The sequence below is a fragment of the Acinonyx jubatus genome, chromosome B3, assembly GCF_027475565.1.
Source record: "Acinonyx jubatus isolate Ajub_Pintada_27869175 chromosome B3, VMU_Ajub_asm_v1.0, whole genome shotgun sequence".
In the NCBI taxonomy this organism is placed as follows: domain Eukaryota; kingdom Metazoa; phylum Chordata; class Mammalia; order Carnivora; family Felidae; genus Acinonyx; species Acinonyx jubatus.
The window spans coordinates 98,407,914-98,425,559 of NC_069386.1; the positions used below are offsets into that span (position 1 = coordinate 98,407,914).

The window sequence follows — 17,646 nt, forward strand, 5'->3', positions numbered from 1 at the left end:
TCACAACTGTCACTTCACCCTATCTTTTCAAAGCAAATAATGCTTTAAAATGTGAATATATAGTTTATATATTATGAAACGTTTTATGCAATTTTCTCAAATTTACTCACAATATAAGTTAGAAAATTTTAAACATACTCTGGCTAACTTTTAAAAAAAAATTTTATTTTTTTATTTTTGAGAGATCGAGTGCAAGCGGGGGAGGGGCAGAGAGAGACACACACAGATCTGAAGCAGGCTCCAGGCTCTGAGCTATCAGCACAGAGCCCAACCTGGGGCTTGAACCCATGAACCGCGAGATCATGACCTGAGCCAAAGTCATAGGCTTAACCAACTGAGCCACCAGGGCACCCCAATGGCCAGCTTTATTTATTTATTTATTTATTTATTTATTTATTTATTTATTTATTTATTTATTTTCTTATATAACTTATTGTCAAATTGGTTTCCATACAACACCCAGTGCTTATCCCAACAGGTGCCCTCTTCAATGCCCATCACCCATTTTCCTTACCCCGCCCCCCCCACCTCAGTTTGTTCTCAGTATTTAAGAGTCTCTTATGGTTTGCCTCCTTCCCTCTCTGTAACTTTTCCCCCCCTCCTATCCCCCCTGGTCTGTTAAGTTTCTCAGGATCCACATATGAGTGAAAACGTATGGTATCTGTCTTTCTCTGCCTGACTTATTTCACTTAGCATAACACTCTCCAGTTCCATCCACATTGCTACAAATTGACCAGCTTTTAAAATAAAGCTAAATACAGGGGTGCCTGGGTGGCTCAGTCAGTTGAGCATCTAACTCTTTTGGCTCAGGTCATGATCCCAGGGTCATGGGTTTGAACCCCATGTAGGGCTCCACACTGGCTGAGTGTGGAGGCTGCTTAAGATTCTCTTCCTCTGCCCCTCATCCCCGCTTGCACACTGAGGTTAAAACTTTAAATAAAAATAAAGCTAAATACAAATCACCATTTTCATCAATGACAATTTTTATATTCTTTATAACTCTTATAGGGAGGGTTTAAAAGACCTTAAGAATACTATTTAAAGGGATTTACTGAAATACCAACCTTGTAGACAATTTTATTTCAAATTATTTACAAGAATGGTAAAGCAGATAATTTTGCCTTCTTTTAGGTTTATTTTTTTTAACATGGGTTTTAAGTACCATAATGTACTTAATAAAGCTACCATCGTGCCAAGGTTGTAGGACTCCTGAAAAGGCAAAACTAGCTGAAAAGGCAAAAGCAGGTTTGTTGCTTTTACTAGAAACAGATCAATTCATAAGCATAGGTCATTAGCAGGTAAGTAGTGCACTCTCTATTGGTGAAGGGTTTCTATGGTTTTAGAAAGCCAGCTTGAGCTTACTACAAGGACAGAAATCCTAAATCCAGTTGAGGTACGTGTGAGTGAGAGGGATGACAAGTGGTGGGTCTTTACTTTCCCAATTAATTTTACAAAGAGTACACAAAACTGAAATCTTCTGAACCAGGACGTAACCTAATAGTTCAACAAAAGATGCAAGAAAAACACAGACATTAGGATTCTAATGAAAGACTTTTCATCATATGAACAGGTTTAATGTAACATGGAATGCAAAAGATTAGAACCATTAATAAAATATCCAATTTTCCAACTTAAAAAAAATAATTAAAATAAATAAAATCAAAACAAGATAGTGACCAGAATAATAGTACCATGACAATCACAGTAAATAGAAAAGCTTCCATCAACATTTCAAGGATTTAACAAATGCAGTATGATACTTATTTAAAATATTCCACTCAATTTTGTAATCTTTCATAAAAATGTTACTTAGAAGACATCAATGAAAAGATGAGAAATCAGGTTAGAAATACACAATATGCCAAGATTTGCTCATTCACTGTTAAAAAGTACCTTATATTTGCTCTTAGGTACTTTAAACAAATGAATAATTATATTTCACATATAAGACAGGTGGTACCTTAACTGCATAAGAATTATATAAACTTTCAGATGTACACTTAAATTGTTTTATTTTGAATCCTGTCACATTTTATAATTTTCATTTCTACTTACTGAAAAGGCTAACCAGGTTGTTTGCCAATTCAGTATTAGGACCAACAAATGTTGGTCTGCACTACATTTAGTTATCTTACCCAATTTCACGTAATATATGGAAAAATGATAACACTCCTAAGTGATTTTTGGTGTTTCTCTGATTGAAACAAAAGTATTAATTTTGTGAATGTGATATAGCCTTATTTATGGTATATATATATTTTTTTTTAATGAGCAGTACAGATTGCAGACACATAACTATACTACCTATACTGTTAACTACAAAGAAATGAAGCCAAACTTTAGAAAAATACAATGCAAGAAAAGATTCAAGTTAAAAATATATTCCTTTGGTTAAAAATCATCCCCTTTATAAGACTCATTTGCAATCTAAACTCACAGCATGTCCCACAGGCCAAAGTAATCTTCTAAGTGTCATTATACTTGTTGAATTACCATGTTATTTTCAATCCAGTATTTATGGAGGTCACTGGGTTGCAGCAACAAAATATTTTAACTCTAAGAAGAGTATTGCCTTGTTGCATTAGCTCCTTTGACAAATGTCTTTCTTAAAAGATTTTTACTTTAGAAACCTCCGACACATGTAGTTTTCTTCAGATACTGTATATCCAAACTTTTTATAGAAACCAACATTTTGTGGTAGACATTCAAGGGTAATCTTATAACAGTTCAGTTTCTTGCTTAGCAAAGTAAGGGTTGATAACAACCTGCAATTCAAAAAGCAGGGGGAAAGCATAGAGCATTTGTTAATGAAAATGCATTTGAGTAACTTAATATAAATGAATAAATATTATATAAATAAAATTTCAAATTTATATTAGAAATGGGTTTAGGTCATGACCTTTCTCACTATATTCATTTAAATATTCAAATTGTAACTGGACAAGCTTTAAATCACCCAAAGCATTTGACTGTTCCAAATATAACTTATCTAAGTTGTCTCTAGCACATTAATAGAACAATACTAAATTCAACCTAAAATTAATGTTAACACTGGGGCACCTGGGTGGCTCAGTCAGTCAGGCCTCCAACTTCAGCTCAGGTCATGATCTCGTGGCTCGTGAGTTCAAGACCGGCATTGGGCTCTGTGCTGACAGCTCTTGCACCTGGAACCTGCTTCGGATTCTGTGGGTCTCTCTCTTTCTCTGCCCCTCCCCTGCTTGCTCTCTCTCTCAAAAATAAACAAACATTAAAATTAAAAAAAGGATTCATGTTAACACTAAAGACTGTCAACTTTTTTAAAAAATATGGCCAAAATTTTGAATCTTTTTCCTAAATCTATTCAAACTACTTAGGAACAGACAACATTTCCACATAAAATGAATAAAAGCTTTGTTCTGTATCATTTTTAAAGCTAATATTTGTGAAAGTATATATCAGATTACTTCTGGATTGCTCTAAATAATATGAAATAGAAACAAAACAAAAAAAGTATACATTTTTCAAATCCTTAAAGAATCCAAACCCCAGTATAAGAATGTGATTCTAATGGCCTTAGGGAAAAAAAACTAGATCTACAAAAATTTACCCAAAGGGTTTTCTCATGTTCGCACAGACTGAAAAGTTGTATCATTTTGAAGACAGAACATCTTGACTGAAGTTAGGAAACTATAAAAGGTATGACATTTAAGTGGACTAGAATATTAGAAATTGGTCTGTTTTGTTCACTGATGTATCCCAAATATCTCAAATAATATCTGGCACATAGCAGGTCCTAACTTATTGAGCAACTTCCTTAAAATTCAGAAGAGATGGTATTAAGCAAGTTAAAAGATTTAGATAGGGACGCCTGGGTTGCTCTCAGTCGGTTAAGCGCCTGACTCTTGATTTCAGCTCAGATCATGATCTCACTCTGAGTTCAAGCCCCACATCAGGCTCTGTGCTGAAGTGTGGAGCCTGCTTGGGATTCTCTCTTCTCTGCCCCTCCCCCCCACTCATGCTGTCTCTTGTCTCTCTAAATAAATAAACAAAAGATTTAGATAAATGCATAGAGAATTATACAGGAAAGGCTATTTTAGTATATGTTTCTAAAACTTAAGAGGCTGAGGACATTTCCTTTGTTTTTAAATAAGACTGGGAAATAGGTGAATCACTTGACTCGGCCAAAAGTTTGTTTCCTATTAGTATGAAAATATTAAAAGTCAATAAAAATGTTAGTCTATAAGACAGTACACTCCCAATTTCCTAACTTCATGATAAAACATAATACTTTGTTTCTTCCATTAAATTTAATTTAAACTACAGGGTGAGCTTAATTAAGGACACCTAAAAATAACTTCAAACAGGAAAACATTTTTTAACAAATATCTGGGTAAGATACTATTAACTAAAACAGAAAAAGTATCTAATTTAATGAGGGTTACCTTGTTTCTGCCTACTTACAGTTTGCCAAGCTGCTTTCCTCGGCATTCATCACTAACAACAACATCTTCTACTCTTCCTCTCTGAAAATATTTACAGCGTTTAAGGGACTAAGCACGTAGTTTTGTTTTTAGCTACATCAACAAGTGACAGAATTCAATGATAACAATATTTTGTAAACTTGGAAGTTCACAGAAACCAAAATGCAACCCTTTTTTTACTTATTATAGAGGAAATAATATAATGAACCAATTTGTAGCCTAATCTTGTTTTGTCTATATCCAAAATCTTACCACTCCATTGTTTTAAAGCAGATTTCAGAATCCACAGAACCAAAATGTAATCTTGTCATGTTCCATCATCTTACTCCTTGCTTAAGAGCAATTTCTTTCAAACATCCAAATATAATTTACTAATTTCTAGTAAAGAAAGCCCACCAAAATTTGTACCTCAGAATACATTTGAAGTGTTTCTAATTTTCACTGGATTAGCTAGGTTCTCATGGGTCATGAGGAGTGATCAGGAGTTAGAAATGTCACAGAGCAGAATACAGTTGAACAATGTGGTTTGTTTGAACTGTACAGGTGCACTTATGCAGATTTTTTCTAATAAATGCAATACTGTAAATGTATTGTCATGATTTAATAACATTTTCTTTTCTCTGGGGTGCCTGGGTGGCTCAGTCAGTTAATCATCAGACTCCATCTCAGCTCAGGTCATAATCAAGCTCTGTGTCAGACTCTGGGCTGACAGTGAGGAGCCTGCTTGGGATTTTCTCCCTCCCTCTCGCTCTGCCCCTCCTCTGCTCACGTTTGTTCTCTCTCGCTTTCAAATAAACTTAAAAAAAAAATAGTAACATTTTTTTCTCTAGCTTGCTTTATAAATAAAAATACTATATATAATATACATAACATAATCAACTGCTTATGTTGTAGGGTAACCAGTCAACATTAGTTTTGCGAGTCAAAAGTTACACGCAGATTTTTGACTGCAGAGTGTCAGCATCCCTAACTCCAATCTTGTTCAAGGGTCAGCTATATAATATTCTGAATCTTTTACTGCTTGGAAATGGATGTGGGAATTTGTGTTACTGTATATACAAAGTATTTTGTTGTTGTTTTTTTTAAATAGCATTAGGGATTCTAAACATCACTGCCAAATTTCATGATGCTGACTTGGTTTCCCTATGACTATACCAAATCTGACACCTTACAAAACAATGTTTAGCAAACAATTCAGATAGTTAATACATCTTCTTCCTAACTCTGAGAACACAAGACGAAAATGTTACTAAGTGATGTCTAAGAAGCAAAACTTTTTCCAGGGCAATACGGCTCTCATTTTACATTGAAAAGCAGTCAGAAAATAGATTTGTCTAATGGAAACTCAAAGCTGATTTTGCTAGAAAACATTTGTTCATTTTATTCATAAGCATTAATGTGAACACATACCTTAGCACAGGAATGGATGAATTTATGTTCTATTATCAGAGTTGCTGTAGCCACAATTTGTCCTAAAGTCACATCTTCCACAACTGTAACATAATAGTCCCCAGATTTCTTCATGTGCTCAAAAGATTCTGTGGAAATCGGACAAGTGTTATGTGGCAGACTTTAAACTTTATTAGGTGCCATAAAAATATTAGGATTAGCTGACTCATTATTGAATATTTAAAGTGATTTCACCATGGCAATTTACTTTGTTTTCTAAAGAAAAAATTAATTATTATGGGGTGCCTGGGTGGCTCAGTCAGTTAAGCATCTGACTTGATTTTGGCTCAGGTCATGATCTCAGGGTTCGTGCCCTGCGCTGGGCTCTGTGCTGGCAGTGCAGAGCCTGCTTGGGATTGTCTCTCTTCCTCTCTCTGATCCTCCCATGCTTGCTCTCTCTCTCTCTTAAAATAAATACACTTAAAAAAAAGTTTTCGAAGAAAATATTAAAAATGACCAAGAGGTTGAAACATCAGCAATTACTATCAATTAGAATACAGTCCATACATTAAAAAAAAATCTGCTAGCAAAGTACAACTTATAACAGCTATTTTAGGTGAATAACACAATGCAAATAAATTACAGATGCTTCCACTTCTGTGACTAGTGAATGAAAACTCTAATATCTTTATTACTTTAAATAAGTTTCTTTAACCTTTACACTCAATATTAAAAAGAAAACAAAACTGCAAATCTCTTATTTGTTTTTAAAAATTTTTAACGTTTTATTTATTTTTGAGAGAGCATGAGCAGAGGAGGTACAGAGAGGAAGACAGGGAATCCCAAAGCCCAACATGGGGTTTGAACCCTAAACTGTGATATCATGACCTGAGCCAAAGCTGGACACTCCACCAACTGAGCCACACAGGTGCTCAATTTACATGAGCAAATTTTAATTAAAATGTTTACATGGCTCCATTCTGTAATTTTTAGTCTTCTGGCTTCAAAATATTTTGACAGTGATCTGGTGTTTCAGGACTCTGACTTGCTTTTTTAGAAACAGAATCTGGTGCACCTGGGTGGCTCAGTTGGTTAAGCATACAACTCTTGGTTTTGGCTCAGGTCCCATCTCCTGGTTTCTCAAGTTCGAGTCCCACATCCGTCTCCATGCTTACAGTGTGGAGCCTGCCTGACATTCTCTCTCTCTGCCCATTCCCCGCTCACTCTGTGTGTGTGTGTGTGTGTGTGTGTGTGTGTGTGTGTCTCAAAAATAAATAAATATTTAAAAAATTAAAAAAAACCGAATCATTGTTTTTGTTTGCTTTGAAAGCACCTTGTGAAGTAGCTAAAAAATGTTTCCATATCTAATCATCCCAAAGTCACATGGCAAATAGGAGCAAAGATGGAATACTTTTCTCTCAAATTGATTTTTAGTACTTATCTTGGGTTTCTCATCTAATCAGACATACAGGCAAAGAGGAATTCAGAAATAAAAACTGAGCCTAATATTCTCACATACTGTTTATTTCTAGTCTTGTTCTAGATGGGGTTCTGGAGTGGGAAGAAGAAATAAATTCAAGGAAAACAGTGAGAATCAGAAAAGAGTGATCTTCATCTTGGGAGGATCAGCTACAGTACAAAACAAAATTACCTGGTGACAGAAATGAAGAAACTGTAGAAAACAGGAAACGACAGTGTTAGAGCACTGGATGGGATCCTTTCTTTATCAGTAACTATCTGTGATCTTATGTCATTTGACCTCTCTGGATTTCCATTCTCTCATATGCATTATAAATTTTTTTTTAATGTGTTATTTATTTTAAGAGAGAGACAGGCTGTGAGCAGGGGAGGGGCAAAGAGAGAGGGAGACACAGAATCCGAAGCAGGCTCCAGGCTCTGAGCCATCAGCACAGAGCCCGACGCAGGGCTAGAATGAGATCATGACCTGAGCAGAAGTCAGACGCTCAACTGACTGAGTCACCCAGGCACCCCCATCTCTCATATGTATTATAAATGCTTATGACACTGGTTGACCTTAAAATTCAATATAAACAAACTAAATAAATTGAGAACATAATGTCTCAATCACCCTTTTTTATTTGGTGATGAGATTTCCATGAATAACCTAACCACATGAAAAATACTACAAGGGGCGCCTGGGTGGCTCAGTCAGTTAGGAAGCCAACTTTGGTTCAGGTCATGATCTTGTGGTCTGTGAGTTTGGCTCCATGTCACATTCTGTGCTGACAGCTCAGAGCCTAAAGCCTGCTTAGGATTCTATGTCTCCCTCTTTTTCTGCCTCTCCCCTGCTCATGCTTGGCCTCTCTCTCAAAAATAAACATTAAAAAAAAAAATACAATATAAAACAATCTCTAAAGATGTCACCTAGATTTAATGCTACGATAATTGTCTAAAAGTCAGGTATTTTGTAAAACACGAGAATTGCTACATTTGGATTCTAGAACAGGTAACCACATTAAACATTTAAATAAGAAAATGGGCATCTGGCTCAGTTGGTTAAGCATCTGACTCTTGATTTCGGCTCAGGTCATGATCTCATGGTACATGAGTTCAAGCCCCAGGTGATAGCATGATAGCACAGAGCCTGCTTGGGATTCTCTCTTTGTCCCCTCCCCCCGCCTCTCTCTCTCTCAAAATAAATAAACTTTAAAAAATAAGAAAATAGCTAATTATCCTATGAATAATTTCCAGCTATTTGAACACAAACACAAGTAGACACTGAACATAGCTCTAAATGAAAAATCTTGTTTCCCTTTATTTTCATTCAGGAAAAAGATGCTGTAGTACTTACTCATAAATTGTTCAGGGTTGACAACTCCGGTTTCAGTCAGCTGACCTAGTACTTTAAAAAAACCTAGTTTTGAAAAACAGATTTCAAGTCATGAGAAGACCAAATGAAAGATCAAAAGCAATGTGTGAAGGTGGTGGGATTATGGGCACTTGTGTTTTCAGAACTTTCTGTAATCATTTTGAAATTAATCATTTTATTATTTAAAAATATTAAACTGAAACCCATTACTCTTTCTATAATCACTACATGAAACAAAGAATAATAGGTTTTACCAAGGATTTTGCCTGGAAAAGGATTTTTTAAGATTTTTGGAGTCATGCAGACCTTAATTCAATATTTATAAAACAAGCAGGTATATTTTTTGATGTAATTTGCATTAAATTTGCTGCAAGGAATGCCAAATTTTCCCAAATACATGCTTTGGCTTTATTTACTTAAACGTGCAAGATCGTCATGGTCAAATAGGATATTATTTTTGAATTAAAATATAAATATTGTTGAGACTAAGTTTTAAGGAATACTAATTAATTTCATTAATGTTAAATTAATGTGAACATTTGAGAACTTTGAGAATCTTAACTTCTACATACTCAATAATTAGTCTGACCAAAATTAGTTTCTTCAGATTTCCTACTAAAAAGAAAACTAAAAAGTTTATTTCTTATTACCAAAATTTAAGGAACTCATTTTGGAGAATTTATATTTAAAAAAAAGAAATATATGTAAACAAAACCTCTGCAACCTTTCCAAGTAAATTATCTCCACCCTCATTTCCCATCCAGCTTCTTAGAGAAGACTCTTCCTTATTGTCATTATAGATGATAATTTTACCTTTATGAAAAGTCTTTTTAAAGGATTAATTAGGGAGGAGTAGTGTTGTACTTAAGACATTTGAAATATTTCACAGTGATACCTGGTCTTAGCCATTATATATACATATTGGAATTGAGTGTCTCAGTCACTTTAGAAATTAAGTACAAAAAAAAAATCCAAAAATCAAATATTATTTTTTAATATTCTCAGCATCATCATATTTTGTGGAGAAAACAGAATGCTAATTACAGTTGACTCTTGAACAACACAGGTTTGAACTGTGCAGGTCCACTTGTACATAGATTTTTTTCAATAAGTACATTACAGTACCATAAATACATTTTTCTTAATAACATTTTTCTCTATCTTACTTTATTGTGAGAATATAGTATGTAACACATAACATAAAATATGTATTAATCAACTATTTCTGTTATTGGCAAGGCTTCTGGTCAACAGTAGGCTACTAGTAAGTTAAACGTTTGGTGAACCAAAATTTAGACACAGATTTTCAAATGCACAGGGGTCAGTACCTCTAACCCCCCATGTTGTTCAGGGGCCAACTGTATAATTCTAACCAAGATTTGTAAACCAAGTCCCTACCTCTATTTAAGTCAGCAGTACAAAGGGGCCTCAAAACCAAACCTTCTCCAGGATGTGTTGGGGAAATGGCTGGAGAAAATGTTGCTGTATTCTGGCTCCAGTCCACTTCTTTGAGTAGACTTGGGTCAAACATAGGAGTTTCATCAGGTTTCATCTTTGTAGTAAGGTCTAAAATAAAATTTTAAATGGTAAGGCATTTATTTAATAGGGAATTATGGCTGGTAAGAAAGTCTATTTCTTAATAAAAGTTAATGCCATTAGAAAATTCTTTTAACATATATGCAATATATGTTCTATCCCGAATCTAGCATAAATGCCACCATCACAGATGAACAGAAGACTTATGGTTAACATCAGATAGTAAACAAATGACTAAATTTGTAAGTTTTAAACTTTAAAACCGTGTTTTCTAGCAACTCTTCTAAAATATTTTTCCTATAGGCTGGTGCTAGCATAGCACTGTGATTAGCTGACTTTTCATGGGCTTTACTTTTTTTTATTATTGCGCTAAGAGATTGTTGGTCTTACCACTAAGAAAGACTTACTGGCCATACTACTTGGTTTTTATATGAATCATAAACAGAAGATAATTGATAAACTGGCTTATTTACTCCACATTCACTGTAGTATTTGGTCTCAGCTAGTAAAGATTCATATTAAGGGTATCTGTTGGATTTTGTTTTCAGACCAGATTTTCTAAGAACCTATAACGTAATTTTCTCAGCTGCAATTAGGAAGCGTGAGAAGAGCCAGTGTTTTTCATACTATTAAAAAATAATCAGTTATAGTATTATCCTCTTTTTTGAACATTCACAAACTGGTAGATTCTTACTAGGTGTGGTCTAATAAAACAGCCTAAACAACAGATACAAGGACAGAATGAAAAAATTATATAAAACATAAAATGGCACGTCTGTGGAACCCAGAGTTGCAAGAACAGAATCTTCGTTAACAATTATTAGGAGACTGTAAAGCAACCCCTAACTTTCATTTCTATTCCTTTACCCAGTTAGAAAAACTATTCTATTTGATACTTGCTTCTAGCTTTCCTTTGAAACAAAGATTTTAAAGATATATACCCATAATATTAACATAACAAAAGGAAACAAACAGGAAAAATTAAAGTCTATTTGATGACAATTTTCCCAATAACCTCACTCCAATTATGTTCCCTATTTCCTAAGTCATGATATGCTTAAGGGAAATTAGTCTGAACTTTTCCTTAAAGGTGGATTAAACCTCTGCATGTGTAACTGACAACCATACAGGTAATGCTGCACTTACAGTAGAGGCTTTGGGAAGGTAGTGTGGTATAATAACAGCAGTTAACATTTGTTCAGCATTTACAATAGGTCAGACATTATTCAAAGAACCTCACACATTACTCATTCATTTACTTCAACAATCCTACAGGATAGGGATGATTATTTTCTCCATTTAAACAGATTAGGAAACGAAGTAACCTGCCCAAGATCACAAAGTTAGTGGAGTCAGGATTTAAACTTAAGATGGAAAAGAGCATGAGCTTTGGAGTCAAGCTGGTGTCCAAATGTCAAATGTGATTATAGCTAATGTATTCAACTCTAACAATCCGTTTACTCATTTGTAAAATGGAGATGAAATTATTAGAAGGACATGAATTACTATATACAGCACTTAACAGTGCCTGGCATACTGTAAGTGCTCAACAAGATATACTTCAGTTAGCAGCTAATTAAAATTCATGTTTATAAATCTTTGTTATTTTTTTCATCTTTAAATTAATTCATGAGTCAGGCACTGTGCTGGGTACAGACAGAGGCTACAAAAAAGATGACAGGTTATATGTTTATATTAAACTGAAACATTCTTGGATAGAAAAAAAAAATTATAGTTTATTATGTAGAACACCAAGGGTTTTTTTCCCCCTCAAAAAGGACTTAAATATGTTAAGCTGTAAAAAAACAAAACAACTATATCTGGTTCTAAGACTAGTAAGGAAAGGAAATAAATTGTGATGATTAAAATATTAAAACAGTCGTTCATATTGGGGCACCTGGGAGGCTTAGTTAAGTGTCTGACTCTTGACCTCAGCTCAGGCCATGATCTCATAGTTTGTGGGATAAGCCCCACATCAGGCTCTGTGCTGTCAGCACAGAGGGATTCTCTCCCCCTCCTCTCGCTCTCTGCTCTTCCCCCACATGTTCTCTCTCTCTCAAAATAATAAACATTAAACACACACACACGCACACACAATCTGGGGCGCCTGGAGCATCGGACTTCAGCTCAAATAATGATCTCACGGTTGTGGGTTCAAGCCCCACGTGGGGCTCTGTGCTGACAGCTCAGATTCAGAGCCTGGAGCCTGCTTCAGATTCTGAGCCAGCCTCCCTCCCTCCCTCCCTCCCTCTCTCCCTCTCTCTCTCTCTGCCCCTCCCTCACTCATGCTCTGTCTCTCTCAGAAATAAACAAACATTTTAAAAAACCACACATTCATATCAAATTTAACAAGCTTACAGTCCACTTGAAACAGATTTTGTATCGGTTAACTTTAATACATGCATTTTAGTGTTTGTCCCTGGTAATTGGATCCCTGAGGCTTTTGGGTATTCTCTCATTGCAAACATGGGTAACAACATTTTTTCAGGTAGGCAGATAAACAGGCTAAATATTTATCAATAGAGTAAAATGTATACATTAAATACAGAAGCCCGAAAGTGTTAAAAATTTAGTTCCTCAGGGCAACACCACTATTTAAACAGTTTGATGTTCATTTTATTTAACATACAGTTGTAATCATGAATTTTAAAGAAAGCTCAAAAGGGAATTTCGATGAACATTAGAACAATTTAAAGTAGATTACTTTTTCCTATAAAGTTGCCTGAGTTTACAATAAAATGTAGTCTAGAAAACACACAAAATACAGTTAATAATTTCCAAGAGAGAAGGGGGAGAGGAGGTACACAGGAGAATTAGGATTACAAAGCCTTTAACTAATGAATTTTAAACAGTAAATACTAATATTTTCCTGTGCTTTTATTTAACCAGATGGTCCTATTCCCTGAATGATCATAAAAAAATAGTATTGGCTAAAATTTATGAAGTGCTTTGTACCTGTTAACTCATAAAAATACAATGAGAGATCTTTCATTATTATCCCCATTTTACAGACCAAGAAATAGGCACAGTAACTTGCTCAAGATAACAGGGCCAGTAAGGAACAGAGTAAGGATTCAAAACCAGGCAACAGAGCCGGCTTCATAGGCACTGGGCCCCATTGCAGTTGCCCTGGGCCTCACACTTGGTTCTACTCTCTGCTGCCACAGAATTGAAACTCTTAACAATTTTTAAACAAAGAACCCTCTATTTGCATTTTGCACAGGTTACCACAGACTATGCAGCCATTCCTGCATGACTCCAGATCCTGTACCCTTAGTAATGAAGATGCACTAGTGAAGATGAATTCCCTACTTCATTGTACAAGTTAAAAATTTAGTCAAAAGCAACACCTGTAAACTATATTTGGAAAATAAGAGTATTCGACATGTCAACAAAATACATTGAACAAAGCATTCTGGATAGAAATAAGAATCCATTAACTGGGCAATCAGAAATTAACATCAAAATGTCTTCATGAGTTATTTTACAAAATAAAGCCATACTTAAAGTTACTTTCCTTTATCTCACTCCATCCCCATTTAGTAAAATTCTGCTGGTGCCCAATTAATATGCTGGGAAAGTTAAAATAGTATGTGATTTGATTATCAAATTTCAAAAGATTTTTAGAAAGGAATGAAATAGATTTGGTTTACAAAAAATTATTTTAGGATCTTAAGGTGCGCTGAAGTATTGCAAAACTAGGAAATTTCAGTAAATAGAATTGCAGATGTCTGAAGCTGAATCTCATCAACACTAGGGTGACTGATTTTAAAAACTAAACCTTAACCCTCCCTAAATATTTCTCCAGAACCTTTCCAATTTAACTGTGAAGTTAGCATGCATTTACAAGGCCCATATAAGCCTAACAGCCCAATAAATGCCTAGTGAGTGAATAACAAATGGTATAAGACTTACTCGGTCACAACTCAGAAAATCCAAAAGAAGAAAGTTTCCCAAATTGCCACAAATGATATCACAAAAACGATACACCAAATTCGTTTTTACTAGCATCATCAAGTTCTCGTTCAATTGACTATTCTTTGGGCAATTTCAACAATTTAGTTTCCCAACTTGTACAGCAGACTAAAATACAAACAGGGAGGAGATGCTGCTAGAAGCAAGCAATTGAGAGCAACAAGTAGTAGACACTGGGAATGAAGATTTTTAAAGTTGATACAAAAATTTAAAAAGCATAATCCAAGGCTAAACCTAAACTGCTTTACATATCTCAAGAGTTCCTGGGTCATCGCTACATTACTTCATGACATGGTGAATGGGGGAAGGGGGAAGTTTTGCTCTTTGAGACTTTAGGGTTTGTCTACATGCACTTCGTAACAATTTCGATACTAATTTGACTAATTTTTTAATCTAAAGAACACTTTATTCGCTGATTTTTAACAGACCATGCCATATTTATTAAGCTATGAAATTATACTTCAGCAGAGAATTGTAAAAAGTATTTTCTGATCGTTTATTTGATCCCTATAATCTGGTACTATTCCCAGGCTACCGATTAGGAAACTGGAGCATGTGGAGCCTCAAGGTAACACTGCAAATGTGTGAACTGGGACTTGGAATCCTATCTTGTTTTCCCATCTTGAGCTCTAAAACACCATATTCCATAGACTTCAATCTTCACATCATCGTACCAGACAGGTAGCTTTAATTCTAAAAAATACCAGCGAATTCTACCTAAAAGGCTGACCTAAATGATTTCTTGAGACCCATTCTAAGATTTATTCATGAGTGCATAACCTAACAAAACTAATTCCATAATCTCCCGTTTCAATTTTGCACGAAATTTTAAGAGTTCGGTTTACATAAACATCAGTTCCTCCTATAAGGAAAATCACAGTGCTCAGTGTGTCTAGGGGTACAAGCCCCGGGAAAAGACACAAAGGATGTCCTTCCCTTCCGCAGCTGAAGCCCCAGTTTAGTCAGTGCAGGAGGTGATCTTCCGGGCAGAATCAGGTCCTCAAGTGGCTCCCGACCGCCGCGGGGTGCACCTCGGAAAGGAACAGGGAAAAGGGGGGTCGGGGCATTCGTGCCCCTTCAAAATTGATGGCAGCAAGGGCTGTGAGCAGCTGTCTCGATCCCCCACGTTAAAATCTGGTGAGCGAAGAGTTAGTTTCGACCCCAGACCCTGTGCCCACCACTGTATGGCTGGACCACTAGCCCTCATCCCTAACCTCTCTCTGACCCAGGCGCGCTCAACTTGCTCCGAACCGCACTCCACCACCACATGTGCACCCACCTGGCGAGGCTAAATGCGCGGCTCCCGGAACAAACACCTCCCACCCGGGCCTAGCTCTCCTCGCCCGGGGACAGCGGTCACACCTGTTTGATAAATGTGAAGGCAGGCCCACGACGGCCCCCTGGACACCAGGCGCGGCCCGGCTCTCGCTCCCCGGCCCCCAGCCTCCCTCACCCGTGGAGGCCTCGCGGTCGGCGCTCCTCTCCAGGCCCGTTGGACTCTCACCCACCCGGGCACACAGCACCGGATCCGGATCCGGCTTCAGCGCCAGCCCCACCTCCTCCTCCACCTCCCGCGCCACGGTTGCCGTCGCGGCCGCCCCTGCCCGAGCCGCCACCGGGACGTGGCAACGCCGCCAACGCCTCCGCCCCACCCCGGGCCGCTTACGCAGGGCCTCGCGCAGGCGGGCGGAGGTGCTCCGAGGGCGAGGGGCGGGCCAGGGCGGGGCGTGCGGCGGGCTTTCGCACGTGGGGCGCGGCGAGGACCGCCCCCGCGCGGACTCCGCCTCCCGGCGGCGCGGGAGCCCCACCCGGGCTCGCTCCGTGCGGTCATGCCCGCGGCCTCCAGCTCTCGGCTTCTCGGGAAATAACTCTGCTTAAGGAGTCAGCGAAGCACCGTAAGTGGTGATAGTGTGGGCCTTTTGCATTCTCGGAACCCGGAGGCTCGGCCTCTTGCCCTCTGCCGTTGCCCCTTGTTGCCCCTTCTCTTAATAGTGCATTTAATTAGGACTTGGGCGACTGGCTGGCAGCTGGAAGCTCCTCATCCCGTTTTCTCAGTCACCTCCGTGAAGTGGGGCCACTGCAGTCCTTTCAGATCCTTTTTGGATGAACCACAGGGTTAAGACACCGGTTCTCAGCTGTGGCGGTTTCGCCTGCCAGGAGACACTTGGCGATGTCTGGAGTTTTTCAGCCTGTCTGTGGGAGAGATGTCACTGTTATCTGCCAGAGGGTAGAGACCACCTAGGCTGTTAAACGTACAATACACAGCAGGGACCCACGACAACATTGGAGAGTTAGTGGAGATGCTGAGGTGGAGAAACCCTGGATTAGAAAAGAAAAAAATGACTTTTGAGTTCCCATTTCCAAAACAGATGTCCTCATTTTACGGGTTAGGGAACTGAGGTTCAGAGAAGTAATTTACCAAAGTCCTATAGCTACTTGCACCCCTTCCTTGCCTTATACCATAAATTTCAACTTACTGGAATTGCAAAGTATTTTATTCTTAATACTGTTTGAAGAACACTGTATATAGTCTGCTAGAAATGATATTTTCTGCTTATTTGTGAGATTTAAGTTTCAGTTAACACTTTTACTGGTTCATGTATTCTCACACCTTCAAACGTCTGTGTGGCTGTTGGCATCCACATTTCTGTATCCATCCTTCTTTTTACCGTTTTGCATAGGAAAAATGTATAAGACGTAAAAAGAAACACCACAAATCTTAAACATAGATCCTTGTTTCTTTATCACACTTTTGGCCCTATGTTTTCGATGAATTTCTTCTGAGCAACAAAATACTGTAAATTTTACAGTTTAGCAAAAAGTATAGCAATCAGTTACACAATTTATCACAGAACACAGTTCTGAGAGGTACCCCAAAAGATCTCCCGCATTTCACACGTATTCCTCCTTATCCCTTTTGTGCCACAGGAATACGATTTCTCCTTAATAGTCACTCTAGCCAGCACACTCTAGCCTCCTCCTTTGCCTGTTGGTTTACTTGCAATGAGGTAGCCAGGTGACAATCTCAACTTCTAGTTTAATGGAATCATTGGTGTGTTCTCTAGTGATTTTTATTTATTTATTTTTATTTATTTTTTATTTTTAAATTGTATTTGAGAGAGAGCGAGTGAGCAAGCAAGTGAGGGACAGGGGCAGCGGGAGAGAGAGAGAGAGAGAGAGAGAGAGAGAGAGAGAGAGACAGACTCAAGCAGGTTTCTTGCTCCGCATGGAGTCCAACACGGGGCTTGATCCCAGGATCCTGGGATCATGACCTGAACAAAAATCAAGAATTGGACGCTCAACTGACTAAGCCACACAGGTGCCCCTATTTTGTTTTTTCAATTGAGATATAACTCATGTGTAACATAACAAGGATTTTATATATGTATGTATTGCAAAATGATTACTTCAGTAAGTTCAATTAACATTCCTCACCATACATAGTTACAAATTTGG

General features: G+C 37.4%; 2 protein-coding genes across 4 annotated transcripts in view; one reads left to right on the top strand and one right to left on the bottom strand.

Annotated features, from left to right (window-relative positions):
- Positions 1-1,532: 1,532 nt before the first annotated feature.
- GNPNAT1 (glucosamine-phosphate N-acetyltransferase 1) lies at positions 1,533-15,832 on the bottom strand. Of its 3 annotated transcripts, none has more exons than XM_015080103.3 (6): positions 15,699-15,832; positions 10,078-10,245; positions 8,662-8,724; positions 5,871-5,998; positions 4,441-4,502; positions 1,533-2,765 (listed from the first exon to the last, which is right to left on the bottom strand). In XM_015080103.3, exons 2-6 carry the CDS (start codon positions 10,229-10,231, stop codon positions 2,618-2,620), a joined length of 555 nt encoding a protein of 184 aa, XP_014935589.2. In that variant the 5' UTR covers positions 10,232-10,245; positions 15,699-15,832; the 3' UTR covers positions 1,533-2,617. The 3 variants fall into 3 exon arrangements, with proteins under 3 accessions (XP_014935589.2, XP_014935588.2, XP_014935587.2); XM_015080102.3 differs by having other exon boundaries at positions 15,644-15,778; XM_015080101.3 differs by lacking the exon at positions 15,699-15,832 and adding an exon at positions 15,470-15,604.
- LOC128316171 (uncharacterized) overlaps positions 14,744-17,646 on the top strand; it is a 29,738-nt gene continuing 26,835 nt past the window's right edge. Inside the window, exons 1-2 of the mRNA XM_053225099.1 lie at positions 14,744-14,871; positions 15,420-16,085. Coding sequence (XP_053081074.1) covers positions 14,744-14,871; positions 15,420-16,068 — 777 coding nt within the window. The 3' untranslated portion in view covers positions 16,069-16,085. The remainder of the gene's footprint in view (positions 14,872-15,419; positions 16,086-17,646) is intronic.

Bases quoted from the DNA above. Each gene is read 5' to 3' on its own strand.
- GNPNAT1 (XM_015080103.3), bottom strand. From the start codon at position 10,231: ATGAAACCTGATGAAACTCCTATGTTTGACCCAAGTCTACTCAAAGAA. The intron at 5,999-8,661 runs GTAAGTACTACA...CGATTTCCACAG, and splicing joins CAACCCTGAACAATTTATGA to AATCTTTTGAGCACATGAAG. The intron at 4,503-5,870 runs GTATGTGTTCAC...AAATATTTTCAG, and splicing joins TCATCCATTCCTGTGCTAAG to AGAGGAAGAGTAGAAGATGT.